This window comes from Chrysochloris asiatica, unplaced genomic scaffold (genome assembly GCF_000296735.1).
Source record: "Chrysochloris asiatica unplaced genomic scaffold, ChrAsi1.0 scaffold00518, whole genome shotgun sequence".
Taxonomy (NCBI): domain Eukaryota; kingdom Metazoa; phylum Chordata; class Mammalia; order Afrosoricida; family Chrysochloridae; genus Chrysochloris; species Chrysochloris asiatica.
In genome coordinates, this window is record NW_006409036.1 from 120,944 (window position 1) to 148,765 (window position 27,822).

The window sequence follows — 27,822 nt, forward strand, 5'->3', positions numbered from 1 at the left end:
CATTCCCTGCATAGTAAACCATGTGGTTGTCAGATTCAAAATGGCCAATACCAGTCCATTTCAGCTCACTAATGCCTAAGATACTGATGTTTATGCATTCCATTTCATTTTTGACAATTTCCAATTTTCCTAGATTCACAATTCATACATCCATGTTCTGATTACTAATGGATGTTTACAGCTGTTTCTTTTCATTTTGAGTTGTGCCCCATCAGGAAATGAAGGCCCTGCGAGCTTTTACTTCCACAGGCTTTGCTCCATTGGTGCTGATTGTGAAGCCCCCCTCACCTCGCTCCGAACACTCCCCTCACCTGGTCTGACCCGTTGGCTTTCCCTTTCCTGGTAGGTAGACGATGAGCAGCCACGCCAACAGTTTGTTTCTACGGGAGAGCGGCCAGCGGCTGGGCCGGGTGGGCTGCCTGCAGCAACTGCAGGAGAGCTTACAACAGAGAGCACTCCGCACCCGCCTGCGCCTGCAGACTATGACCCGGGAGCACGTGCTACGCTTCCTGCGCCGCAATGCCTTCATCCTCTTGACTGTCAGCGCGGTGGTCATCGGTGAGTGGGCTCCCAGAGGGGCGGGTCCTATCCCTGGGGGGCGGGGACTTTTGGACCTTGCCGAACCTGCATCTCTTTGTTTCACACCCAATTTAATTTTATCTACATTTATTCTAGCACATTTCTATACTCACACAGAAACACACCGCCAGCCACAACTCCCTGACCTGTCTAAGTGCACACTCACACAGGCAGTACAGACTCAAGCAAACAACTATGGGTTGTTTATACATATGTGCGAGATAGGCATAGAAGTTCCTGGGCGGTGTTTACAGTTAAGCGCTCAAATACGGGTGGAAAGGAACCACCCAGACACATCTCAGAAGGTAGACCTGGCAGCCTGCTTTCAAAAGGGCACAGTCTTGAAAACCCTCCTCTGCACACCATGAGTCACCATGAGCCAGCATCGTCTGGAGGGCAGCTAATAACGACAACGTGATTGAGTCAGCTCCTACTCATGATGCCTCATGGACAACGATGAACTATAGGCTGGTCCTGTATCATCTTCCAGCCCATGTCGCAACTGTTGTGACAGTGCATCTCACCGGGGGTCTCCCTGGCCCTTGCTGGTCCTCTCCTTCACCAATCATGATGTCTTCCTCCAGCAACGGATTGCTCCTGATGATGTGTCCAATGCAAGTTAGTTGGACAATGTTCTATTGTGATCCATGGGGTCTTCATTGGTTTTTGGACGTAGATCGCCAGGCCTTTCTTCCTAGCCTGTCTTAGTGTACAAGCTGCATTGAAACCTGCCCACCACGGGTCATCCTGCTGGTACCTGAAACACTGGTGGCACAGCTTCCAGCAATATAACACACAAGCCACCACAGGACAACAAATTGTGACAGATGCTGGATACATATGTATGCACACAGACCTCTGTATATACTATACAAACACACATTTTACATGTGAATACATACACCCTAGCTCATTATTATGCGGGTACAGCACATAAACTTCCATACACATGTGCACACATATGCCAGCCCTTCAGAACACATTGATACACCATACACATTTATTTCTTTGCACACGCCCATTCACATAGTTATGAGGCTAAATACACACTTGGCACATAAATATGTTCAGACACACATGCATCCCATGTTTGAAGACAGCAACACATAGTCACACAAGCCGCTCCTGTACATACATGGAATACCCATATACTCATATGTGTATTGACCCACAGATAGAAGCACATGGGTATGTTTAGAAACAAATGTACACTGTCACATAGACACCATGTGCACATACAAATGTGAACACACATATCAATAGGTCACACATGTGATCATTTATGAATACAAAGTACCCACATGTCAAGACCACACAAGAACTCATAAATGTTCCTGTCTTTCTCTTGTCCTAACTGTCATACTTTTCTAGTGTCATTGTAACAGAAATACAAGTGGGGAGCTTTTGAAATCAGAGATTAGACTGGAGCTAAACGTACTAATCAGGGTCTCTGCCATGTGGAGTCCTTCCTTGTTGGTGGCCCAGAGCATGCATTCCTTGGGTCCATGATTTGTAGATGATCCTTACATACTGTCTGTCTTCCCCCACAATGTGCGTGGGTATCATATTGCCCAATCTTTTTTAAAAAATTTTTTTAAATAACTCCCATGCAGCTCTGGTAGCGTAGTGGTTATGAATTGGGCTGCGAACCTTAAGGTCAGCGGTTCTAAACTACCAGCTGCTCCGCGGGAGAAAGATGAGGCTTTCTACTCCCGTAAGGATTTACACCCTCGGAAACCCTGTACAGGGTCGCTATGGGTCGGAACCGACTCGACGGCACTTAACAACAACAACAACCCATGCCATTGAGTCAGTTCTAACTCACAGCTACCCTATAAGGACAGAGTAGAACTGCCTCATGATTTCCAAGGTTATAATCTTTATGACCACAACTCATCTGTCATAGGAGCTCTGGTAGCGTAATTGTTACGAATCGGGCTGTTAACCTCAAGGTCATCAGTTCGAAACTACCACCTGTTCTGTGGGAGAAAGAGGAGGCTTTCTGCTCCTGTAAAGATTTACAGCCTTGGAGACCCTGTACAGGGTCGCTATGAGTAGGAACGGACTCCACGGCACACAACAACAACAACATCTGTCATACTTTGGTAGTTTCAGTGTTGCTGTGATGCTCAAAGCTCTGCTACCAGTATTTGAAATACCAGCAGGGTCACCCATGGTGGGCAGGATTCAGCAGAGCTTTCTGACTAAGACAGACTAGAAAGAAGGAGAAGCGGCCGACTTGTGAATGTCTAGCCACTGAAAAACTTATGAATAGCAGCGGAACAATATCAGATACAGTGCCAAAAGAAGAGCCCTTACAAAACTCTTCACCACTAGACCAATAAATAACATCATGATAACTGGAGAAAAGATTGAGTTATCAAAGACTTCCTTTGGCTCAGATCAACCATCAACACTCATAGAAGCAGCAGTCAAGAAATCTAAGAATATACAGCATTAGTCAAATCTGCTAAAGCAGACCACTTTACTGATTCAGTGTCAATTAACAAGAAAGTCTACACAAAACTTGTACACTAAGGTTCATAGCACCAAGAAGTAGAATCTCCTAATGCCTATCAACTGAGGAATGGATAAGAAACTGAGGTAAATCCACTCAATGAAATACTAGGCAACAGCAAAATGGAACTAACTACTGATACATACTACATTATGTGAAGCCTCAAAAACATTATGCGAAGAAAAAAAATCCAGATTCAAAAAGCTACTACTTATTGTATAAGTTCTTTTCTGTGAAATGTCCAAGACAGGAAAAGTATTAGAGATAGAGAACAGTGGTTTCTTGAGACTAATGATGGGAGAATAAATTGAAGGCATCATGGCAAGATGAATCTTCCTAAGGTGATGGAACGGGTCTAAAATAGGTTATAGTGATGTTTGTGCTATAAACTTACTAAAACCATTAAATTGTAAACTTGAAGAAAAAAAAAGAGCCCTTCAGGTTGGAAGGCGCTCCGAATATGACCAGAGAAGAGCTATTGCTTCCAAGAAGAGTTTACTATGATGACATGAATGGAATAAAGCTTTGGGGACCTTAGTTTGCTGATGGGGCTCAACTCAAAATGAGGATAAACAGCTGTAAACATCCATTACTAATTGGAACATGGAATGTATGAAGTATGAATCTAGGAAAACTAATAGACAGTAAGCTGAAATGAACTGATATTGCCATTTTGAATTAGATAATCCTATGGTTTAAGTCGTGAATGACAAATTTAAGAGGAATGGTATCGTTTTCATCATCAAAAAGAACATCTCAAGAGCTATCTTGAAGTACAATGTTGTCTGTGATAGGATAATATCCTTATGCCTAAAGGAAGACCTGATAGCGTAGTGGTTACGAATTGGGCTGTGAATCTCATGGTCAGCAGTTCAAAACTACCAGCTGTTCCGCAGGAGAAAGATGAGGCTTTCTGCTCCTGTAAAGATTTACAGCCGCGGAAACCCTGTACAGGGTCGCTATGAGTGGGAGCTGACTTGACGTCACTTAAGAACAACAACAGTTTTTAGGGAAGCAGTGTACCTCATCTTTCTCCAGTATAGCGTCTGGTGGGTTGGGACCACTGGCCTTTTGGTTGGCAGTGGAGCACTTGAGTGTGTCAACAGAGCTCCTTTTCTATAACTCAGAAGTTGTACATTTAGAACTACCTGGGTATGACCTAATTAACATAACAAAGAAAACCCTGTTTCCAACCAGGTTCACAGCCACTTGGTTAGGATTCCAACACATATTTTGTGGGGGCGGGGACGACACAATTTAATCTATATGTGTTTAAGTACACACTCACACCTAAACATGTCTGGACACATATACACCTCTAGGTTTGAAAATAATAATATGAGAGGTCTCCAGTAATTTGGTGGAAAAATGGAATTTAAAGATAATGGAGTTGATGATGCATGGAGGGAATTGTAACCATGGCAATGAAACGATATACAATAGGATGAACGTAAAACTAATGTTCTCCCATGTAAACTATCACATAATTCACAATAAAACATGTTTAAAAAAAAAAGATAATGGAGCTCTTTTCAGAAATGGCCTGAGGTGATCTCATGAAATAGTTTGCTACCCACTTGACCCTGAGAAACCACACAAAACCATGCAAATCAAGATGTTCAGATCTTCAGGTCCATGTTAAGAACAACCATGAAACTGCCCAAACAATCAGGGACATGCATATCCAAAAGGCCATCTAGTATCCAAAAGTGTTACTTTACAGAAACAATGAGTTCCAACATTACAGTGGTAGAGTTGGAAGGCATGCCCAGGCCAACACAGTGGGGTTGGACACAGTGTTGGTGGCCCAAAAAGACTACTGAATTTTTTTTGCGGCAAATGCTTTAAAAGGCAGAGTCTAATGCTGATATTTAATGGATTTAGATGTGGATTCTCTGGTCATGGGGTACAACCAAACGAAAAAAGCCCCTAAGATGCATCAGTGCACTTACAGAGCTCATGGTCGGGTCAACCACGACATGAGCTCCCTGTCCCATTGAGAATTGATCCGCACTGAAAAGGAACAAATTGTTCCTAAACCAGAAGAGGTAGTTGCACAAAACAAAAAGATATCCCAGAAGACAGTGAAGAAATAGAAACATGGCTTGGGAGTAAATTAAGATAAAAATAAAATGCAGATAAAAGTAAAAGAAAAGAAAAAAGATAATGGATTTTTCCACACACTTTTTGAAGCCCCTTCATACATATACACAAAGCTACTCTTATAGGCACACAAGAAAACATGTATGATATTCATAAGCATGTGAACTGACATGTAAACAAATGGTTCGTGTACATGCTCACAAGGGAATATACACGGTCACATATGCACCATATGTACACCCTAATGTATGCCCATATTTACACACATATCAATATGATCACACATGCAGTCATATGTATAAGAGTTACACACATACCAAGGTACACACAACAACTCCATAGACTGTTTCTCTTCCTCTCACTTCCACTCACCTACAGTCTCCTTGGGATGGATGAACCCCTGTCTGTGCCTGAGGTGACTCCAGACTCCACTCCGTGACCCCTCTTTTTGACCCTAGGGGTCAGCCTGGCCTTTGCCCTGCGCCCATACCAGCTCACCTACCGCCAGATCAAGTACTTCTCGTTCCCTGGAGAGCTGCTCATGAGGATGCTGCAGATGTTGGTGCTGCCCCTCATTGTGTCCAGCCTGGTCACAGGTGAGAGTCCCAGGCCAGTGTTGACCTCCAGACCCATTCCAGAGCTTAGACGTGAACCAAGAGCCAGCATAGTTCCAAGCCTAGGTCTTCCTTCCCAGCTCATAGACTCTAACATGGAGCTCACACCTAGCCCAGACTCCTTGGCCAAAGCCTAGACTCCAATCACTTAGGCCCCAGCCCTCATATGACCTGCACCATTTCATCTCAGTAATTTCCCTGTGCCTTTTTGGAAGTAAAATAACAGCCTGCAAGGACACCATTTCATCCAGGGTCAAAGAAAGTCAGGGAAGGCAGCTGGGAGATGGTGTGGATGGTCTGGGAGTGGGATGTGGGTGAACTGAGTAAGACTGAGATGACTGGGTGGTGGGTGGAGCGGGTGGTGGAAGTTTGAATGGGTTTTGTAAGGGGCCAACTAGTAAACGTTTTAGCTTCAAGGGTCATACAGGCTCTTGCAACTGCTCACTTGTGCTATTAGGGCACAAAAGCAGCTATACCCAATATGTAAAGACCTAAGTATGGCTGTGTTAAAATAAAACTTTAATTTACAAAAACAGGAGGCAAGCTGGATTTGGTCTGTAGATAATAATTTGCTAATCTTTGGATTTGGGAACAGTGATGAAAATAAAGGCATAAAAGAATGATTAATTAGGTTGGATTGCCTAGAAGGAAAGCCTGAATTGCAGGTATTTGCACAAGTGATTTACTGAGGAGGAACTCTTTAAGAAAAATTCATGAGGAAGTGAGGGAAGGAGGGCAGGATAGGGGAAGAAGCTAAGATGTAGGATTAGAATCTAGCTAGCCTCTTGGCCTGATTCCATGGAAGCTCTGACATATAACCAGCACCCCAGAGAAGGGGCACCCCCAAGCTTGATCCCATGGGGAGGACTGCAGTGTGAACAATACCTCAGAGAAGGGGAACTTCTCTGCCAATCCCTTGGGGAGCTCTGGAATGTAAACAGAGCCACAAAAATTGTGCCCCCACCAGCTGGTGTTTTATATCTCTATGAGTCAGTCATTGGCTACAGGCTTCCCTGGGACGAAGGCATAGCCTCCCAGACCTTTCAGGTGAGGCAGGCAGCTCCTGTTTTACTGAGAGCAAGTCTCAGGAAAGCAGGGCACCATGAGTCATTTACAGCCACCATTCCCGGCAGCTGAAGGATACGTATATTATTAGTAAAGGGCGTCTGGGTGAACACCACTGTGCTGGCTAGATGGAGGTGCAGTGCTGGAGTAGATAGTGAGATGAAGCCTGGAATTGTAGGGTGGCTGTTAGGTGCCATCGAGTCTGTCCTGACTCATAGTGGCCCCACGCACAGCTGAGTAAAACATTGCTCGGTTCTATGCCATCCTCACAGTTGTTATGCTTGAACCCATTGCTGTTGCCTCTGTGCCATTCCATCTCATTGGAGTCTCTCTCTTTTTCACTGACTCTCCACTTTAACAAGCATGATGTCCTTATCCAGGGACTGGTCCATCCTACTTACATGTCGAAGTATGAGAGATGACGTCTCACCATCCTGACTTCTAAGGAGAATTCGGACCATACTTTTTCCAACACACATTTGTTTGTTCTTCCGGCAGTCCATGGTACTTTTAATGGTTTTCTTCAACACCATAATTCACATGCATCAATTCTTCCTTATTCATTGTCAACTTTCACATGCATAGGAGGTTATCAAAAATACCATGGCTTGGGTCAGGCACCTCTTAGTCCTCAAACTGAAATCTCTGTTCTGTAACACTTTAAAGAGGTCTTGTCCAGTAGATTTAGCTAATGCAATACATCATTTGATTTCTTGACTGCTGTTTCCATGAGTGTTGATTATAGATCTAAGCAAAATGTTCTGGAATACTTAGACTTCACAATGTTGTCTATAGCTTGTCATGATCCACATAGTCAAAAGCTTTTGCATAGTCTTGAAAGCACAAGTAAACATCTTTCTGGTATTCTCTGCTTTCAGCCAAGATCCATCGGACAACAGCAATGATGTCCCTCATTCCTCACCCTCTTCTGAATTTGGCTTGAATTTCTGGCAGTTTCCTGTTGATGTACTGTTGCAGCCATATTTGAATTATGTTCAGCAAAATTTTACTTGTATGCGATATTTATGATTTTTTTTATGATTTCCACATTCTATTGGATCACCTCTCTTTGGAATGGCACTCATCCAGTCGGCTGGCCAGGTAGCTGTCTTCCAAATTTCTTGGCATAGAAGAGAGACTTCTTCCAGTGCTGCCTCTGTTCGTTCAAAGATTTCAATTTCTTTCAGCCAATACCTGGAACCTTGTTTTCTGCCAGCGTTTTCAGGGCAGCTTGGAATTCTTCCTTCAGTATCATTGGTTCTTGATCAGATGCTAACTGTTCAAATGGTTGAACATGGACCATTTCTTTTTGGTAGAGTAACTCTGTGTATTCCTTCCATCTTCTTTTGATGCTTTCTGCATCATTCAGTATTTTTCTCCTAGAATTCTTCAATATTTCAAGTACACGCTTGAATTTTTTCTTCAGTTCTTTCAGCTTGAGAAATGCTCAGTGTTCTTCCTTTTTGGTTTTCTAACTCCAGATCTTTGCACATTTCATTACAATGCTTGACTTTGTCTTCTCAAGCTGCCCTTTGAAATTCTCCATTTAGCTCTTTTACTTCTTCATTTCTTCCATTTGTGTTAGCATCTCTATGCTGAGAGCAGGTGTCAGAGTCTCTTCTGACATCCATTTTGGTCTTTTCTTATTTCTTGTTTTGTCAGTGACCTTTTGCTTTGAGATAAATAGGAGTAAATGCAAGATGGGGTTGGGGTTAATAGGGTTAACTTGATAGAAGGAAGGTAGTATGGTTGGGATAAAGATGAGACCACGGATGGAATAGGTTGAGGTTTGATGGGTCAAATGGAAAACAATGGAGGTTGAAGGATGCTGATATGCAAAGAAGATGGTGGAATGGGAATTGGTGATTGGATCATAGATGGGCACTTGAGTGGGGTGTAGGAAAAGTGGGTGCTTGCTGGCAGGGTGTTTAGCTCGCAGTGCAGGGAGGAAGGAGCTGATGGTTGGGAAAATGGTTGATGAGGTATACCACTCTGTCCTCCAGGCATGGCATCTTTGGACAACAAGGCAACAGGGAGGATGGGGATGAGGGCAGCTGTGTACTACATGGTGACCACAGTCATCGCTGTCTTCATTGGCATCCTCATGGTCACCATTATCCATCCTGGGAAGGGCTCCAAGGAGGGGCTGCACCGCGAGGGGCGGGTTGAGCCCGTCCCCACAGCTGATGCCTTCATGGACCTGGTCAGGTGATGTTCTTTCTATTTTTGTTGGAATTTCCAGCACTGCATGCAACCACCCGTAGAGACAAAGGGTACAGTGTGGAAGTACCAACACCCAAGCTGAGCCTAGTTTTATAAAAATTAGTTAACTAATTAGTTAATTTTATACTTAGTTTAATTGGCACCACTTTCTGCCATCTGGTTCATTATTTAAACCTAATTTTATTGGGAAGTCCCCAGGTAGCACAAATGGCTGGCTGAAGCAGAGACAGGCCGAGTGATTGGCTTCCAAAAGGTCCTAGCCTTGAAAACCCTATGGGTCAGATTTACTCTTCAAGAAATGGGGTTGCCATGACTCAAAATCGACTCAGTAATAACTAACAAATTTTATTGGTACTATTTTCTGCCCTGGAGCCTTGAGCACATCCTGTAACAACACCAACCCCTTGGATATGGTCTTTTGACCCTTAATACGGAGGAGACTGTCACTGCAGGAGCTTGGGAAGGGGACAGGACAGGTGATGTTTGCCTGGTGTTCCCAAATTCCACTAAAGGGTGAATGATACACCTAGAGTAGTTTGGTTTTGCCAGGTAGCTTCAAGGCCAGCCGTACTTCCAACCTAGTCCCTGACTTGGGGGTCCCTAGAGTTGGGGTAGTTCAGGAGCTGCCTGTAGTCTTTTGAGGGGTTCTCCCTGATGTGACATGAGGTCCTGGATTTGAGGTTCATTTCCACCCCTTTGCAGCTGTGTGGCTTTATTACATAATTTCTCTGTGCTTTGGTTTCTTTGTAAGGTGGGGACATTAGTAGCGCTTACCTTTTGTTGTGAAATGAGGGGTATCATTGCTGATGTCCGATGGATCCTGGCTGAAAGTAGAGAATATCAGAAAGATGTCTACCGGTGCTTTATTGACTACGCAAAGGCTTTCGATTGTATGGATCATGGCAAGCTGTGGACAACATTGAGAAGTATGAGTATTCCAGAACACTTAATTGTGCTCATGAGGAATTTGTACCTGGACCAAGAGGCAGTTGTTCGAACAGAACATGGGAACACCAAATGGTTTCAAATTAAGAAAGATGTGCGACAGGGTTGTGTTCTTTCACCATACTTATTTATGCTGTATGCTGAGCAAATAATCCAAGAAGCTGGGTTATATGAAGAAAAACGTGGCATCAGGATTGGAGGAAGACTCATTAACAACCTGCGATAGGCAGATGATACAAACTTGCTTGCTGAAAGTGAAGAGGACTTAAAACATTTACTGATGAAGATCAAAGAGCACAGCCTGCGGTATGGATTACAACTCAATGTAAAGAAAACTAAAACTCACCACTGGACCAATAAACAACATTCTTATCAATGGAGAAAAAATTGAAGTTGTCAAGGACTTCATTCTTCTTGGATCAACTATCAACACTCACAGAAGCAGCAACTAAGAAATCAAATGACGTATTGCATTAGGCAAATCTGCTGCACAAGACCTTTTTAAAGTGTTGAGAAGCAAAGATGTCAGCTTGAGGACTAAGGTGCGCCTGACCCAAGCCATGGTATTTTCAATAACCTCCTATGCATGGGAAAGCTGGACAGTGAATAAGGAAGACCATAGAAGAATTGATGCTTTTGAGTTACGGTGTTGAAGGAGAATACTGAAAGTGCCATGGGCTTCCAAAAGAACCAACAGATCTGTGTTGGAAGAAGTGCAACCAGAGTACTCCTTGGAGGCTAGGATTGCCAAGCTTCGTCTCTCATACTTCGGACATATTGTCAGGAGGGACCAGTACTGGAGAAGGATATCATGTTTGGTAAGGTGGAGGGTCAGAGAAAAAGACCTTCCAATGAGATAGATTGGCCAAGTGGCAGCATCGATGGACTCAAGCGTGGCAACAATAGTGAGGCTGGCCCAGGGTTGGGCAGTGTTTTGTTCTGCTCTGCATAAGGTCGCTAAGAGTAGGTACCGACTTGATGGCACCTAACAACAACAACAACCTTTTGTTGTTAAGTACCATCGAGTCTGCCATACCAGGACTCATCTTTGTTGTTGTTGTTAAGTGCCGTCTTGTTGGTTCTGACTCATAGACACCCTATGAGTATATAGGGTTTCTAAGGAGGAGCTGGTGGGTTTGAATTGCCAACCTTGAGGTTTTCAATCTAGTGCTGATCCTACAGCGCCACACCAGGACTCATCTTTAGGATGGTTTAAGTCACGTAATGTAATTAAAGCACTTAGTTCTGTACCTGGCCTAGAATAAGCTTCAAGTGTTGGCTGCCATGATCATTCTTAGTGATGTTGTTGTTATTACTGTAGCACACTCCCTTTCAAGGCCTAACAACTTCCCCTCATTGATGTTTTTCTGCAGAAATATGTTTCCACCCAACCTTGTGGAGGCCTGCTTCAAACAGGTCAGGGGGCAGTGCAGTTTAACCAAGGAGACTTGGAGGGTGGGGGAGTGCTTGCTGCTGCATGGCCAGCCCAAGGGTGGCGGTGGGAAGAAGGACCTGCCAGAGCTATGGGGAGGGGCTTTTGAAAGAGTCTGGGACAAAGATATTATCTCTCATTGGTGTGATAATCAAGGGAAGGTTTGAAGCAAGGAGCTCAGGCTGAGGGGACTGTAGGAAGCACCAAGGCTGGGGTCAAGGGTCCAGGACTTCTGTGGTGGGACACCCACACATGAGTTCAGAGAGAGAGAGACTGCTAAGTCTGGCGGGGCATCATCCAGAAGCCGTGGAAAATACAGTTTCTGGGGCCCTATTGCAGACCCATTGAGTCCAACTCTATAGAAGTGTGTTGTTGTTAAGAGCCATTGAGTTGGTTCTAACTCATAGTTACCCTGTATAGGGTTTCTAAGAAGTGGATGGTGGGTTTGAACAGCTGACCTTGCAGTTAGAAGTCCAATGCTTCTTACAGCACCACAACAGGACTCCGCTAGAAGTGTGGGAACCAGCAATTGGTGTTTTAAAGACATTTCTCGAAGTGATTCCACAGAACCGAGTTTTGGGTCAATGTCTCTTTATTTCAGTTCAAGACACAGTATAGCACAAGGGTGGTAACCAGGACCATTGTGAGGACAGAGAACGGATCTGAGCCAGGTGCCTCCATGCCTCCTCCATCCTCAGTGGACAATGGGACCAGCCTCCTAGAAAATGTCACAAGGGCTCTGGGCACCCTGCACCAGGTGCTGAGCTTCGAGGAGATCGTGCCAGTGCCCGGCTCAGCCAATGGCATCAATGCACTGGGCCTCGTGGTCTTCTCTGTGGCCTTTGGGCTGGTCATCGGTGGCATGAAGCATAAAGGCCGAGTCCTGCGGGACTTCTTCGACAGCCTCAATGAGGCTATTATGCGGCTGGTGGGCATCATTATCTGGTGAGTGCCAGACTGCTGGGATAGGCAGAGATAGCACCTGGGATGGGGGAATCCAGGGGTGGAACGTCAAGACTCAGAGTAGCTGCTCAAGGAGTTGTTGGCACACGTGGTCACAGTCATTCAGCCGTCTGTTGGTTAACTCCGTGACTCAATCTATACACTTCCTTATTCTCTGCAATATTTTATATTCACTGATGCCTTCATTCATCTGTTTACATCCTTTCAGGTGGTTGCATTTGTCATATAATTCATCCACTCATTCTTCAATACATTGGTTCACTCATTCATTCATTTCTGCTATCCATTGGAGTATTGGTATGGTGCTGTGGGGTTAATGCACTAGACTGCAAAGTCAGTTTGAATTGCAGGGTTGGTGGTTCAACCTCACCAGTCGCTCCTTGGAAACCCTCTACAGGGTCGCTATGGGTCAGAACCGACTCAATGGCACTTAACAACAACATACATTGGTGACATCACTCATTCATTGATTTATTTATACTCATCTGTCCATGCATTGGTTCACTCACTTACTCATCCTTCTATGCACTGACTAATTTACTCATTCATATATATCCATTCATGAACTAAAAATGTTTTCATGAACTCACCTAGGTATTAGATGTAGTACTGACTGACTCATTTATGAATCCACTCATCCATTAACCCACTTACTCAGCTCTCATTCATTCACTCAATGTTTCATTCATTCATCCATCCACTTTTTAGCCATTAATTCATTCACTCACTTGTTCATTCATTCACTCCCTCCCCACTCACTCAATCATGTTTCATTTGCTCCTTTCCTTACTCATTTTCCATTCACTTATTACTCCTTAATTGATTCATCATTTGCTTTGTAAACTCCTTCACTCCTACACCAACTTTCTTCCTCATTCGACAGACATTTCCCCTACCAACTTTGTCTTCAGCTCTTAAATATAGAGATATTGAACTCAGTTCTTGTCCTCAGAGAGCTTGCAAAGTCAGTACGTACTTGACGGCACCTAACAACAACCTAGTAAAGTGACTTTTTTTTTTAAAAAAAAGCATTGGGAATGTGGAGATGTGAGCAGTGAATAGAGATGTATTCCGTGAATTGTGCCTGGAAGGTAAGGGGAAGTCACAGAAAAGATGATCCCTTAGTTGGGCATTAAAAGGTGAGTAAGAATTCAACAGGACCATAAGAGAGGAGAGGTACTTCAAGCAGAGGGAAGAAAACATGCACATCTTGAAAAAACACGAGTTGTTTGGAGAGCGGTGGGGTGTTTGGGGAGGTAGGCGCATAAGATAAGTTGGGGACTGGTGGGAAAAGATGCCAACAAGTCCGGCTGGTCCCTAACTGGGCAAAACTGTATATCATCCCAAATAGTTTGCAAGTTATATAGGCAACTCGAGGCTAAAGTGAGAGCTTAGAAAATCAACTGAGGGGAATAAGAGAGGGAGGGTACCAAAGATAAGCAAGCAAAGGAACAAAAAAGTACTGAAGACCCAACTGAAATTGAGAACCATGAATTTACAATGGTCACCGACATCGTTGGGTAACACCTCCGGATGTACAAGGTGAGTAAGTATAGCAGGAAAGGAGTCATCGAGAATTGATCAGAGAATTTGCAGAGGTTGAGGTAGAAGGCTGGAGGCAAGGGAGAGGAGAAACGGATTCACAGAGTGACCACAGTGGCAGTTCTAGGCATGTTGACTTGGAGGCATCTCCTCAACACATCCACCAATCCTCTAGGATAACCCTGAGTGAGCCCAGCTTGGGGAGTACAAATGTGACTGGAGCAACCTTCCTCATTATCATTCTCACCACCTTCGATTGAATCTCATTATTTCTGAACCAAGCTATAGCACTAGTTTCTCAAAATCTATCCACCATAAGTGTGAGCAAGCTTAGACGTCAGTTTCTAAAAGGAGAAGAGAAACAATTGAAGCCTGGGTTGTGGGAAAAGATGGAGGTACTCAATGAAACTTACAAGAACAAGAACTAGACTGGTTTGTGGACACATGGATGAGTCCCCAGTTAACTAGCTTCTTTCATGTCTGCCTCTCGTTCTTTCATGCCCTGCTCCAGCGTCACCGATCTTCTCTGCTCTTCAACATTCCAAGTTCACATCCATCTCGTGTCACATCTGTCTGCAATGTTTTCCCATGTATACATCGTCCTTTCCATCATTCAGGTATCAGCTTCAGTGTCACCTCTTCCAAGAGGGTCATCCACTGTAAAGTATACCCATCCACTCATACCATCATCACAGCAGTTAACACCAGCTTAGAATCAGCTAAGACCAACTATATCTCCTATTAGAATGTAAGCTCCATGAGGGCAAGGACTAAGTAGGAGCTCAGTAAATATCTGTTGAGTGAGTGAGTAAAGGATTCTTATTTAGGGCAGGTTGTCTGGGAAATCCAGATTAAACAGTTCCAGCATGGTGAGTGTATAGGAAAGAGAAGAACATAAAGTTTGCAAATGTGGGCAAAGAGTTTGTAGCAATCCACAAAGGAAGTTAGAAGGCTAGAGATGGTGACTGTCTGGGTAATGTCTAGCCAGGGATCCTGAAGAGTGGTTTTTTGGGAGGCGTTGGGAGGTTGAGTGGAAGAGTCAAGGAGGGAAAGAACCACAATCAATCTGGAGCTGTAGGAACTATCCTACTGTCTGATGTGAGCTGTCGATCAGTGACAAGAGGAGGCAGTGGAATACATTTGTGGATTCCAGCCCATTTGTTATGTGTGGGGAAGGCTTGGGGTGAGTTGAAGGCTGATATAGGGGGCATTGCCTGGCTCTAGAGCTGCACATGGGCAAATTAATGCACAACATTGGGGTTGCCACAGTCTCCTGTAGGGTGTGGTTACAGGAGGGAGCCCTAATAGGTATCTGGCTTGGTCCAGGTATGCACCTGTGGGCATCCTCTTCCTGATTGCTGGGAAGATCTTGGAGATGGAAGATATGGCCGTTCTGGGGGGTCAGCTGGGCATGTACACGCTGACAGTCATCGTAGGCTTGTTCCTCCATGCTGGCGGTGTCCTCCCCCTCATCTACTTCCTCATCACCCACCGGAATCCCTTCCCCTTCATCGGGGGTTTGCTGCAGGCCCTCATCACTGCCATGGGCACGTCATCCAGGTATGATCTTGTTTACCACCACTTCCTCCCTCCCTGGGTTACTCCTGTTCTTTCACCAGTTCTCCTAGGAATCCTGCCCTTAGCCCTACCACAGGCACCTCTTCAGAGTTGTGCAAGTGTGCCAAGAGCTCCTAAAAGTCTCCAAGTAGCTGCTATTTTTCCTGGGCTGGCTCGCTTGACCTTGCTTCTTCTTCTTCCTGTTTCCCCATTTCATATGGAGAACCAGGTACAAAGTTTGAGTTTAGAACAAAGGCTCCACAATGCCCCAAATTCTCAATTTCTAGCCCAGAATTTCCCCTTTCCCCTTGAGAAAATCTCTGGATTATCCTTGTCTTTTTTCTTGTTTTTACTATTTTGTTGTTGTTATTAAGTGCCATTGAGTTGATTCCGACCCATAGCGACCCTGTATAGGGTTTGCAAGGAGCGGCTGGTGTGCTTGAACCACTTTACTTGCAGTTCAAACAATTTTGCAGTCTGATGCATTAGCCCACAGCGCCACACCAGGTGTGACCAGGCTTTAGGGGGGTCAATAAAAGACATCTCTTTCCCCATCCAAATTCAGAGATCTCACAAGGACCAAGTCGATGGAGGAAAATATCCTATCTATAATGCTGATTAGAAAACTTGCCTTTTGATCTGTGGCCAAACCAGATTGTTACTTCTGCACCTGAGAATCAACGTTCTCTATTTACTGCAGAGCTGGATGCACTGAGACCCGCCCTGTGGGTCCAGGCATCTCACTGCAGGACATGAAGCTTACCAGAACGTGTGTCTTAGGGCCAGGCTGGCTCTCAGAGAAATGCCTCCTCCTTGATTAAACTTATGAATCAATTAAGTCACTCCTCCTCCCCACTGGAAAAGGAGCCCTGGTAGCATGATGGATTATAAGCAGGGCTGCTAACCATAAGGTCACTAGTTCAAATCTACCAGTCACTCCAGGAATAGAGAAAGCTTTCTGCTTCCACAAAGATTTACAGCCTCAGAAACCCTCTGCAGGGTCGCTATGAGTCAGAACCGACTTGGTGGCACATAACTACCAACACCTCCTCTGGGAAGTGGTAGAGAAAGAGGCCAAGGGGTTAGTGAAGCTGAATTGTTCCTGAGACGACATCAGGAATGGCAAGTAGGGATCTTCCATGTTGTTGTTGTCAAGTGCCGCATTAACCCACAGGGCCACACCAGGAGTTCCTTTTAGACCTAAGGGGTGAGAAATTACGAGACCCTTGGTCCCTTTCCAAGGAGTAGAAAGTCAGGGTGAACCAGTAGTAGAAACTAGTTTCTAGTTATTGGCTTTAAGTGTGCCAAGAGACCTCCAGCTTGGGGGACCCCATTGCTGGGTGGACCTGATCATGAAATTTCCCACTTCCTCACCATAGTTCTCAGTCTCAGAAGGTGATGCTTCTTCCCCCAAGCCCTTGCTTTAGCTCCCGTGTTTACACCTTCAGTGTACTCAGGGGGAACCTTTCTTTGCCCCATGACTGGACTACCCTAGCCCCACCCTGACACCTCCTGGTCTCAGTCCTGGGACTTTCTCCCCCAGCTCTGCAACTCTGCCTATCACCTTCCGCTGCCTGGAAGAGGGCCTGGGTGTGGATCGCCGCATCACCAGGTTTGTGCTGCCTGTGGGAGCCACGGTGAACATGGACGGCACTGCCCTCTACGAGGCCCTGGCCGCCATCTTTATTGCCCAGGTCAACAACTACGAACTCAACCTGGGCCAGATTACAACCATCAGGTAAGGTACCCAAGGGGTTCGGCCCTACGGGCAGATGAGACCAAAGAGGTCCTGTCAGAGGCAGCTCAGCCAGAGGGAGGAGATCTAGGAAAGTTCTAGATGTTAAAGAGAGGTGGATGTTGGGAGAGTAATGGATGTTGGATGAGGCTAAAGGTATGACTTTGAGGCTACCAGGAGCTGGCAGGTTTCTCTAGTCTGTTCTCTCATGTACTATGGTGGAAGATCCCTTTCTCCAAGGTGTTCTGGGACCCCATGTAAAAGGGATGCTTGAACCCCATCATCTAGGAATGCCACTGTAGTCATTATATAAACAACAGCAAACATTGCCATCTCCTTCAGGTCTTTCCCAAATGCCTCCTATACAGAGAAGCATGCCCCAAATAGCCCATTTAAAATTGCATGCCTGTTCTTAGACTCAGTTGTTGTTGTTAAGTGCCATCGAGTCGGTTCTGATCCATAGCGACCCTGTATAGGGTTTCCAAGGAGCCGCTGGTGTACTTAATCTGCCGACCTTGAGGTTCAATCCAATGTTGCAGTCCAGTGCATTGACCCACAGCACCACACCAGTCAGGACTCATATCCTCCTATATATCAGATACTGACCCTCTGCATTAGTCTGTATCTTTAATTGGTGAACTTTTTTGCTGTCTGCCTCCCCTCCCTAGAATGTAAGTTCCATTCTTCTATGGGATTGTCTGGGTCAAAGAAAATACAAATCCAGACTCTGATTAAAGAGGATTTAGAAAGAGCAAGAGGAAAGGAGGAGGGACTATTATAATAGTGAGGAGGACTACTACAACATGGGGAGCACTCCAACCATGAGATCTGTCTGCAAGCATCTCAAAGAGGTAGAGGCAAACCATTTCCTTTTTAGAAACAGTATATGCGGATAGAAAAAGCTCTGGTGTAAGGAAGTGGGATGGAAGGGTGATAATGCTCAGATCCCTGCATGAATTGGATAAATCTGTACGAGGCATGCAGGACACAACTCTCCCAAGTTCGGCTTCTGTGAAGTGTTTTTCAGAGGCGGGAGAAGACCAAGCTTGACGACTCTGCTGATAGAGGCCCAGAGGCAGTTTCTTACCTTAGGTCTTCATTTCCTTGAACAAAACTAATTTGGGAAGATTTGCAGTACCTTTGTCAGTGGATGGCTGCCTTTGTTTCTCCTTTCTTGCTCCAATATTCATTTGATGCTATGTGATCGCCACTGTGCTTGATATTTGGAGGATCCAAAGATATGAAAGGTACAGACACTGCCTAGAAGGAGTTCACAGTCTGGTAGGGCAGTCAGTGAGTGAACTTCTAATTCCCACCCAGTGTGGAAAGTGCTGTGTTGGGGAAACCACACGCATCTAAACTAGTGGTGAAGAGTAGACAGTGAGTGAAATCTTAATGGATAGTTAACACCTGGACTGAATCTGGAAGGAGGAATAGGAGCTGGCCAGATGAAAAGGAGGGAGCAGGTAAATGGATTTTAGCACCTTAGAGCATTGGTTCTCAAAGTGTAGTCCCTGGACCAGCCGCAGGAGCATCACCTGGGATACAGTCCTGGTGTGATGCTGTGAGATAAGCACTGAACTGAAAGGTCAGTGGTTCAAACCCACCAACCGCTCCTTGAAAACCCTACACAAACTCACTATGAATCTGAAGCAACTTGATGGCACTTAACAACAATTAGACTGCAATCTAACTGAAACAGAAACTCTGGGATGGAGCTCAGTCAATTGTTTTTAAACCAACCCATGAAGGGATTCTTACACATGCTCAAGTCTGAGAATCACTACCTTAAAAGTCAAGGAGCTGTGGTAGCATAGTGGTTACGAATTGGGCTGCTAACCTTAAGGTCGGCAGTTCGAAACTATCAGCTGTTCCTCAGGAGAAAGATGAGGCTTTCTGCTCCTGTAAAGATTTGCAGCCTCAGAAACACTTTGCAGGGTCACTATGAGTTGGAACCAACTCCACGGTACTTAACAACAACAATAACCTTAAAAGTCAAGAGTGGCTCATCAAGACTGGAGCTTAGAGGGAATGTGGGGGATAGAAGATGAGGCTGGAAAAGCGGGTAGAGAGAATCTGGGGAGGATTCTTGTGCCAAGAGTTTAAACTTAACAGCAAACACTTTTTAAAAACAGCATATGTTGGAAGATTTCTTTACACTAGGCTCTGTGGAGAGACCCAGTGATGCAGGGAAAAATAAGACATGGTTTCTGACCTTAGAAATGATCCAGTCTACAGAAGAAAAAAGATACCAATAGTCAGGATGGTGGTGGTGGTGCTGGCAGCGATGATGACTGTGCTGTTGTTAATGATGACAGCCAACATTTATAAAGCACTCGCTGGGTGCTAGACACTGTATAAAAGTTTACAAGCATGAGCTCTCTGAATGGCTTTCTGTAATGTACAATGCACTGTCACTGGTCTTGAAAAAAATACTATTGAAAAAAATTTGGGGTTGTTGTTAGGTGCCATTGAGTTGGTTCTAACTCATAGCTACCCTATGCACAACAGAACAAAACACTGCCCGGTCCTGGGCCAGCCTCACAATCATTGCTACACTTGAGCCCATTGCTGCTGCCACTGTGCCAGTCCATCTCATTGGGGGTCTTCCTCTTTCTCTCTGACCCTCCACTTTACCAGACATGATATCCATCTTCAGGGACTGGTCTCTCCTGGTAACAGGTCCAAAGTATGAGAGATGAAGTTTGGCCATCCTGGCTTCCAAGGAGCCTTCTGGCTGTACTTACAGATTGGTTTGTTCTTTTGGCAGTCTTTGGTACTCTCAACATTCTCTTCCAATACCACAAACTCAAATGCATCAATTCTGTTATGGTATTCCTTATTCATCATCCAACTTTTTGCATGCATATAAGGTTATAGAAAATACCATGGGTTGGGTGAGGTGCGCCTCAGTCCTCAAACTGACATCTTTGCTCTTGAACACTTTAAAGAGGTCTTTGCAGCGGATTTGTTGTTGGATTTCTTAACTGCTGCTTCTATGAGTATTGATGGTTGATAAGAGCAAAAAGAGTATTCTCCAGAACACTTAACTGTACTTCTAAGAAATCTGTACCTAGACCAAGAAGCAGTTGTTCGAACAGAACATGGGAACACTGAAAGTTTTAAAATTGGGAAAGGTGTGAGACAGGGTTGTATTCTTTCACCATACTTGTTCAACCTGTATGCTGAGCAAATAATACGAGAAGCTGGGTTCTATGAAGAAAAACGTGGCATCAGGATTGGAGGAAGACTCATTAACAACCTGCGATATGCAGATGATACAACCTTGATCGCTGAAAGTGAAGAGGACTTGAAATATTTACTTATGAAGATTAAAGAGCACAGCCTTCGATATGGATTGCATCTCAATGTCAAGAAAACAAAAATCCTCACCACTGGACCAATAAACAACATTCTTATCAATGGAGAAAGGATTGAAGTTGTCAAGGACTTCATTCTTCTTGGATCAACTATCAACACTCGCGGAAGTAGCAGTCAAGAGATCGGACGACGTATTGCACTGGGCAAATCTGCTGCACAGGAACTTTTTAAAGTATTGAAGAGCAGAGATGTCAGCTTGAGGACTAGGGTGCGCCTGACCCAGGCCATTGTGTTTTCAATAGCCTCATATGGATGCGAAAGCTGGACAGTGAATAAAGAGGATCGTAGAAGAATTGATGCCTTTGAGTTGTGGTGTTGGAGGAGAATACTAAAAGTGCCATGGACTGCCAAAAGAACCAATAGATCTGTTTTGGAAGAAGTGCAGCCAGAGTGCTCCTTGGAGGCCAGGATGGCTAAGCTTCGTCTCTCCTACTTTGGACATGTAGTCCGGAGGAAACAATCGTTGGAGAAGGATGTCATGCTGGGTAGGGTGGAGGGTCAGAGAAAAAGAGGAAGACCTCCAACGAGATGGATCGGCCAGGTGGCATCATTGATGGACTCGGGGGTGGCAGCGGTGGTGAGGTTGGCCCAGGATCGAACATTGTTTTGTTCTGCTGTGCATGGAGTCGCTATGAGTCGGTTCCGACTCGATGGCACCTGACAACAACAACAACAAGAGCAAAAAGGAAGTATTGGTCAACTTCAATCTTTTCTCCATTTGTCTTGATGTTGTTTATTGGTCCCGTTGTGAGGAATTTTGTTTTCTTTACATTGAGGTGCAAGCCATACCGAAGGCTGTGGTCTTTGATCTTTATCCGTAAGTATTTCAAGTCCTCTTCACTCTCAGTAGGCAAGGTTGTATCATCTACATATTGCAGGTTGTTAATGAGTCTTCCTCCAATCCTGATGTCACGTTTTCCTTCATATAAATTAAGCTTCTCAAATTATTTGTTCAGCATACAGATTGAGTAAGTATGGTGAAAAAATACAACCCTGTCGCCCACCTTTCCTAATTTTAGACCATTCAGTGTTTTCTTTTTCTGTTCAAACAACTGCCTCTTGGTTGATGTACAGGTTCCTCATGAGCACAATTAAGTGTTCAAGAATTCTCATTCGCTACAATGTTATCCATAACTTGTCATGATCCACACAATCAAAAGCCTTTGCATAGTCAGTAAAGCACAGGTGAACATCTTTCTGGTATTCTTTGTTTTAAGTCAAGATTCATCTGATGTCAGCAATGATATCCCTCATTCCACATCCTCTTTTGAATCTGGCTTGAACTCTGGAAGTTCTCTCTCAATTTATGGTTGCAGCCATTTTTGAATTATCGTTAGCAAAATTTTACTTGCATGTGATATTAATGATATTGTCTGATGATATCCACATATGTTGTGTCACCTCTTTGGTATGGGCACAAATATGGATCTCTTCCAGTCAGTTGGCCAGATAGTTATCTTCCAGATTTCTTGGCATAGATGAGTGATTGCCTCCAGTGCTGTATGGTTTTGTTGAAAGATTTCAATTAGTTTTCCGTCAATTCCCAGAGCCTTGCTCTTTGCCAATGCCTTCAATGCACATTGGACTTCTTTCTTCAGCATCATTGGGTCTTGATCATATAGTACCTCTTGAAATGGTTGAACATCGACCATTTCTTTTTTTTTTTTTTTAAGTTTTTATTGTGAACTGAGTGATCATTTATATGGGAGAACATCAGCTTTACATTCATCCTATTGCATTTCCTTTCATTGCAATGACTACAGTCCCCCTCCATGCATCATCATTCAATAGCATTTGCTTCTATTCCTTGTTTTTGTTTTTTGGATGTACACTAAAGCACTCAGGAATATATAACCATTCAAACAACCAAAGGGCATACCCTGAAAGCCTGCCCCCTGGCCGCCAGCCCACAGCCCCTCTCCCTCCTTGAGTCCAGAGTTCCCAGCCACTCCATCTCTCCACATCATCGTCTCTGCCTCCATCTCTGGCATCGCTGCTTCTCTGGATAGGGTCCCACACTCCGCTTTTCTCCCTTGATGGTCCCAGGGGCCTCTGCTCCTGGACTGCAAAATCAACCACTCCTCTCCTTTTGTTACAAAACATCTATGTTTACATTTGGAACAATCGCAATCAGTCCTGATAACAATAATTCACTATTGAACCACAAGAGTCTTATCCCCATCTCCTTTCACCAGCCCCATCTAGACAGGTTGAAAATCACTCAGTGGAGATTCTACCTTCCCTGCACCCTCTGAAACTGACTTCCCTCTTTAAAACTTGTAAGTCAGTCACTTCGTGCCTTTATAGCCACCCATTTTAGGTAGCCAATGTCTAAGTTGCCCATCCCTATCAACCCTGTGTATAGAGAGGGTGAGAATGATCCTTGCTGTGAATATTTGTTCCGTCTTTTAAGCTACTACATCCATGAGCATAGGTCAAGTTCAACAAATTGTTGCGGATTACTCTTGTTTTCCTCTTTCTTCCTCTAGTTGAATTCTGATCATCCAGCCATTGAAGCTAGGTCAGATGGGTACTATCTGCAAGTATGGGTATTCCTGTGTATCTCCCCTCACTTCATGTCATCTGGACACTTCACTCTCTACTCTAGCCCTCTGTGGCTAGACCATTTTTTTTTTTTTTTGGTACAATGACTTTGTGTATTCCTTCCATCTTTTTTTGATGCTTTCTGCCCATAGAATCCTTCAATACCGCAAGTCGAGGCCTGAAGTTTTTCTTCAGTTCCCTCAGCTTGAGAAATACTGAGCGTGTTCTTCTCTTTTGGCTTTCTGACACCAGATCTTTGCACATTTCACTGTAGAAGACTTTGTCTTCTCAAGCTGACCTTTGAAAATTTCTGTTCCGCTCTTTTACCTCCTAATTTTTTCCATTTGCTTTAGCATCTCTGCACTGGAGAGCAAGTTTCAATGTCTCTTCTGACATCCATTTTGGTCTTTTCTTTCTTTCTTTCCTTGTTAATGACTTTTTGTTTTCTTCCTGTATAATGTTCTTGATGTCATCCCACAACTCTTCTCGTTTTTGATCTTTAGTGTCTAATGCATCAAATCTGTTCTTCAGATTATCTCTAAATTCAGGTGAGATATGTTCAGGGTCATATTTTGGATCTTTTGGACTTGTTTTCCTTTTCTTCGGCTTCAGCCTGAACTTGTATATGAACAGTTAGTTGATGGTCTGTTCCACAGTCTGCCCCGGCCTTGTTTTGGCTTATGAAATGGAGTTTTTCCACCATCTTTTCCACAGATGTAGTCAATTTGATTTCTGTGTATTCCATCTGATGAGGTCCATGTGTATTGTTGTTGTCACATGCTGTAGAGTCAGCTCTGACTCAGTATATGGTTTCCAACACTTTAAATCTTCTCCGGAGCAGAAAGCCTCATCTTTCTCCCATGGAGCTGCTCGCAGGCTCGAGGCACAAACCTTTTCATTCACAGTCCAGTGCTTATTGTATGGAGCCACCATACTCCCATTCCATTTGGTGAGGTCCATATGTATAGCTGCCTTTTATGTTGTTTTAAAAAGGTATTGGCACTAAAGAAGTCATGGGTCTTGAAAAATTCTATCATGCATTCCCCAGCATCATTTCTCTCACCAAGACCATATTTTACAACTAGTGACCCTTACTGGTTTCTAATCACTAGTAATTATCAACATATCTTGATTACATATTTGATAAGTTAAAAGACTTTAGAAGTTGGTAGAACTCTTCAATTTCATCATCACTGGCTTTAGTGGTTGGTGTGTGTAAATGTTAGTAATAATGGTATTAAATGGTCTCCCTTGTAGGTGTATGGATATTATCCTATTATAGACAGCATTGTACTTCAAGGTAGATTTTGAAATGTTCCATTTGATGATGAGTGTGATGCCATTCCTCTTCAATTTGTTTTTCCCAGAATAGTAAACCATATAGGATTACTTGAGTCCAAATGGCCAATCCCAGTCCATTTCCACTACTAATGCAGAGGATATCAATTTTTATTTGTTTCCTTTAATTTTTGACAACTTCCAATTCTCCTAGATTCATACTTCTTACATTCCATGTCCTGATTATTGATGTTTACAGCTGTTCGCCTCATTTTTAGTTGTGTGCCATCAGCAAATGAAGGATCCCGAAAGCTTTACTCCATTTGTGCCACTACGGTCAACTCTACTTTAAGGAGGCAGCTCTTCCCCAGTCATATTTTGAGTACCTTCCAACCTGAGGTGGTAAATTTATGGCAGTATATCTGACTGTATTCTGGTGCTGTTCATAATGTTTTCATCTTCTAATACTATATCTGACAATGTTCCACTGCTGTTCATAAGGCTTTCTTTGGCTAACTGTTCAGAAGTAGTCAGTCTCTCTTTCTTGCTATTCTGTCTTAGTCTGGAAGCTCTAGTGAAACCTGTCTACCATGGGTGACCCTGCTGGTGTTCATAATACCGATGGCATAGCTTCCAGCATCACAGCAACACGCAAGCCACTACAGTATGACAAACCACAGACGAGTGGTAGGCTAGTGGACAGGTCTATTGAAATGGGGTTTGCTCAGTTCCTATTCTGATACAGTTATCAATCTGAACTCTGTCCTGAGTGACTCCAGTGTTGACAATTATAGACTCTAGGAAAGTGCTTCAGAGGCTACAAGGAAGAGTGACAGCAACCACAGGTCATGTGTTTTCCTGTAATCGCAGTATATTTAGAATCCTTCTTAACCACAACATGCCAGGTAACCAGAGTTGATTCAAGAGATAAAATCTAGTCTGCCCCTGATCCAGTCTGACCCTCTACTTGATGGTGGCCAGCATCTTTATCATGTCCCCCCATGTGTTCTGCCTTTTCATTTTCTAAAATCCTTATTATTTCATTCTCTCAGCACCCTAGACAATTTCTCCTTTGGGCTCTAAACTTGGTCCACTTTTCAGAGTTCCATTGCCATCAGCTGTACTTGGTCTGTACTAACCAATCTTCTAGTAGCTGATTTGCATATGGAGGGCTCATTCTCCTGGGCCACAGGTGCTGCTTCTGTCATCTCCAACCTCCCAGAGACAACTGATAAATATCTATTCATGTTTCAAAAGATCTCTGGTAGCATTAATGGGTTACAAGTTGGGCTGCTAATTGCAGTGTTGGCAGCTTGAGTCTACCAGGCTTTCTGCTCCTGTAAAGATTTTCAACCTCAGAAACCCTATACAAGGTCTATATAAGTTGGAACTGACTCCACGCCACACAACCACCACCCACCTTGAGTTATTTAAACATATCTCTGAATGTGCTTACAACCACACCCCAGCAAAGGAAAAGAGGGTCCACCTGCACTGACATTTAATTAAAGTTGGTTTGGGTTTGCTTTGGGGGAATTTAGTAGGACTGATCCCTTCCCTGTTTGATTCTTTCTCACACTCTCATCTTCATCTCTTCCTCCCTGCTTCCCCTGACTCCTGTGTTCTGTCTCCTCTTATAGTATCACAGCAACAGCAGCCAGTGTTGGGGCTGCTGGCATCCCACAGGCTGGTCTGGTTACTATGGTGATTGTGCTCACATCAGTCGGCCTGCCCACAGAAGACATCACTCTTATCATAGCCGTAGACTGGTTCCTGTAAGTGTTCTTCACGCTAGACCCTGGTGTGTCTCTCCTCACTCATCAGCTCCACTTTTCCCTCAAGGATGCCCAATGTGTGGGTCCTCATCAAAGACATAAAGCTTTGGAATTTTAGAGTGAAAGGGGGCTTACGAGGGTGCTCTCTAAGCTATGTCCTCTGGGTCCCAAATTCCATAGAATTATCTGTGGAAAGCAGGATGAGAAGGAGCAAGTGGTGGGTGCTTTCTCTGCCAGCCAACAGAGCTCCCCTTTCACTTTTTAAATGTAAATGTCATAAAAAGTAACCCATAGGACAGGTCTGGCATGCAAGTGTTTTTAAGAATTCCCAACACTTAAAAACAAGAGACGTAACAAAAAGCTGAATTCTTGATTCTTCTGGAAAAGTAGCACTTGAATTCCCACCTAGCGGTGGTTAACTGGACCTGAGTCCCACCTGGGCAGAACATTTGGACAGTTTCCAGCATGTCCATGTCAACACCATCATTCATGATGCTTTCCTTCCTGAGTCTCTTATGCCTTTCCGTTTATAATCCCAAATTTTCTGCATCAGATGTCCACATAACATTCCTTTTCAATTGTATTGCTAAGAACAGGTGTGAACATCTCAGAGCCAGTCTAAGTTTCACATGTTAGAGGAGGAACGTAAAAGATGGGGAGGAGCCTGCTCAAGGTCCTCTGGTTATGAAATGGGCTGGAATTTAGGCACAGGGAGTTCCCACCCACCCACCAACCCACTTGCTGGAGCTACTCAAGCCCTGTGTAATGGCAGCTTCTCTTCTCTTCCACCAGTGACCGGCTTCGCACTATGACCAATGTCCTAGGGGACTCCATCGGAGCAGCTGTTATTGAACACCTGTCTCAGCGGGAGCTGGAGCTTCAGGAAGCAGAGCTCACCCTCCCCAGCCTGGGAAAGCCCTACAAATCCCTGCAAGAGAAGGGGGTGTCCAGGGGGCGCGGAGGAAATGAGAGTGCCATGTGAAGTGTCCCCAGCCCTGCCGCCCAGAGAGCAGGGAGGGGTCTGGGGAGGGACATCCGGGACTAGCCACGGTCGGGAACCACGCACTGAACACACAGGTTCTGCACAGCTTGTTTGGGGGAAAAGATAAAAGGAGCAAGAATGAAAAATGCCCAAGGTCTCCCTTTGCTTTTGAGTACATTGAGGATTTGAGGGAGAGCAGGGAGCAAGGAAGAGGATGAAATGCTTCCCTGGAACTGGGAGAAGAGAAGCTTCCAGTTCACAAAAAGGGGCTTATTTTCCTTATTTTCTCAAAGAGTAATCTGAGTTCAGGGTAAAGAAGGACCACCGTGTCTCACAATAAAATAGTACTCACACCTCTTGTGTTGGGAATCCTTAAGACAAACCTGAGATTTGATGATTTGCTAAGGACACAGCAGAACTCAGAAAAACTGTTACGGTCACAATTAAGGTTTACTGTGGTAACAGTAAATCTGTGGAACAGACACAGATTAAAATCAGAGAAGACCAAAGGTATGTAGGGCGGAGTTCAGAAGCCCAGGTGTCCTCTCCCAGTGGTCATGGACCATACCCGATTCAGCAATGATGG

The 27,822-nt window shown here is 44.3% G+C and overlaps 1 protein-coding gene across 1 annotated transcript; it reads left to right on the forward strand.

Moving 5' to 3' along the window:
• The first annotated feature begins 353 nt into the window (after positions 1 to 353).
• SLC1A6 (solute carrier family 1 (high affinity aspartate/glutamate transporter), member 6) lies at positions 354 to 27,252 on the forward strand. The gene is made up of 9 exons (XM_006877502.1): positions 354 to 558; positions 5,659 to 5,796; positions 8,883 to 9,087; positions 11,421 to 11,463; positions 12,081 to 12,424; positions 15,311 to 15,544; positions 17,085 to 17,279; positions 26,120 to 26,254; positions 27,047 to 27,252. Exons 1-9 carry the CDS (start codon positions 354 to 356, stop codon positions 27,234 to 27,236), a joined length of 1,689 nt encoding a protein of 562 aa, XP_006877564.1. The 3' UTR covers positions 27,237 to 27,252.
• Positions 27,253 to 27,822: the final 570 nt, after the last annotated feature.

Bases quoted from the DNA above. Each gene is read 5' to 3' on its own strand.
- SLC1A6 (XM_006877502.1), top strand. From the start codon at position 354: ATGAGCAGCCACGCCAACAGTTTGTTTCTACGGGAGAGCGGCCAGCGG. The intron at 5,797-8,882 runs GTGAGAGTCCCA...TCTGTCCTCCAG, and splicing joins TGTGTCCAGCCTGGTCACAG to GCATGGCATCTTTGGACAAC. The intron at 17,280-26,119 runs GTAAGGTACCCA...CTCCTCTTATAG, and splicing joins GGCCAGATTACAACCATCAG to TATCACAGCAACAGCAGCCA.